Source organism: Arachis ipaensis, chromosome B09 (genome assembly GCF_000816755.2).
Source record: "Arachis ipaensis cultivar K30076 chromosome B09, Araip1.1, whole genome shotgun sequence".
Classification (NCBI taxonomy): Eukaryota; Viridiplantae; Streptophyta; class Magnoliopsida; order Fabales; family Fabaceae; genus Arachis; species Arachis ipaensis.
In genome coordinates, this window is record NC_029793.2 from 134897375 (window position 1) to 134898851 (window position 1477).

The 1477-nt window shown below is 38.0% G+C and overlaps 1 protein-coding gene across 1 annotated transcript in view; it reads right to left on the bottom strand.

The window, feature by feature from the left end:
- LOC107616822 (mannose/glucose-specific lectin-like) overlaps nt 896-1477 on the bottom strand; it is a 1097-nt gene continuing 515 nt past the window's right edge. The window contains exon 1 of the mRNA XM_016318739.2: nt 896-1477. This exon is cut by the window's right edge and continues 515 nt beyond it. Coding sequence (XP_016174225.1) covers nt 1095-1477 — 383 coding nt within the window. The 3' untranslated portion in view covers nt 896-1094.

Sequence of the window (1477 nt, forward strand, 5' to 3'; positions counted from 1 at the left end):
GTTCGGTTTTTAAACCGCCACGAATAAAATCCTTAGAAAACGAAGCAACAAATAGCGGCGGTTCAAATTCGCCGCAAATAAATTTCCGTGTTATCCTTGCGGCGGTTGATGACTGTTGCAACCACGCATGGGAAATCACTCTTGGATGATATAGCGACGGTTATAAACCGCCGCTAAACTATTCGACGCAAAATTCTTGATTTGCGGCGGTTATGCCAGCGATTGCTGGAAGCCGCCGCAAAATGTGATTTCCGCTCCTTTATGCGTTGCGGCTATTGATTCGCTGGCAACCTGTTTAGCGGCGGTTTAGAACCGCCGCAATTCGACAATAAAACCGCCGCTATTCTCCACATGTCCTGTAGTGTTATGACAACTGAGCACAATATTGTTAGACCCTGGTTTAACACCTAATTAACTTGTAATCACACACCTCACCAATCATATATATAAACCCACTATAAGAAACTGAGACACTTTACTCTTTATTTCTCCAATAATGAATTCTTAATTTTACTCACCTCTGTTCTTTAGCTCTCTCATCTCAATTTTTCTATAAACTTCTTCTCAAAATTTCTGGTACCTTTCAAAGAGAACGACCACATCATGTGTCGAAATCACTTTAACACCGTTTCTAACTATTACATTCTTGTAAAGTTTTTTAAAAGTAGAACATTTTAGGATCAACAATTTTATTAATAATTTTGGTTAGTATTTAACTAACAAAAATATTAAATTATTTTTATTACTCACATACCATAAAATGACGATATTTCGTAGCCCATAATATATATATATTAAGAAGTACCCAAGAAATTAAGAAGAGATTGCTTTTCTTTTTCATAATCCAAGATAAACTTAACTACGAGTGGGAGAAAAGCAATGTGGAACCGTACAAACCTCCGAAATGCAATAGGAATCAAACCTTGATATAAAGTCAACAGCTCACTAGACATACGAAATTTTATTTTTAACACACGTCACAACAACATAACAATAAACACCTAAAATACTTAGACCACGTGCAACACTACTCGCCCTTTGTTATTGGAATACATGCAGTTCATGACATACACAGAGATCTTTCTATCTTGAAATCATGCACCACGTGCAAGTTTAATAAACTGGTTCTCCTTCTGAGCAGTGTACAACAAAGATGAGGTGAAAGACCATGAGGCAAGGTTATGCGTTTCATATAGTTGGCCCGAAGCAGCTGAAAATCCAACCCTAACCCATTCTGGAAGCACAGTCCTCAAGTCAACGACATGAGATAGTTCGAATCGTTGACCATCAGGGTAAGTAGCAACAACCGTTAGGGTTTTAGTAGTAGGGTTATAACTTATGAGGACGTTAAGGACTTGATTATCTCTCCTTGACCAATATGTAACTGCCGAGGATTTAATAGAATTGACATCAATTCCGATGTGACGGTAGTATGGATCCCATTTGTTTGAGTTGTGATCCACGAAGGTGTCGAACT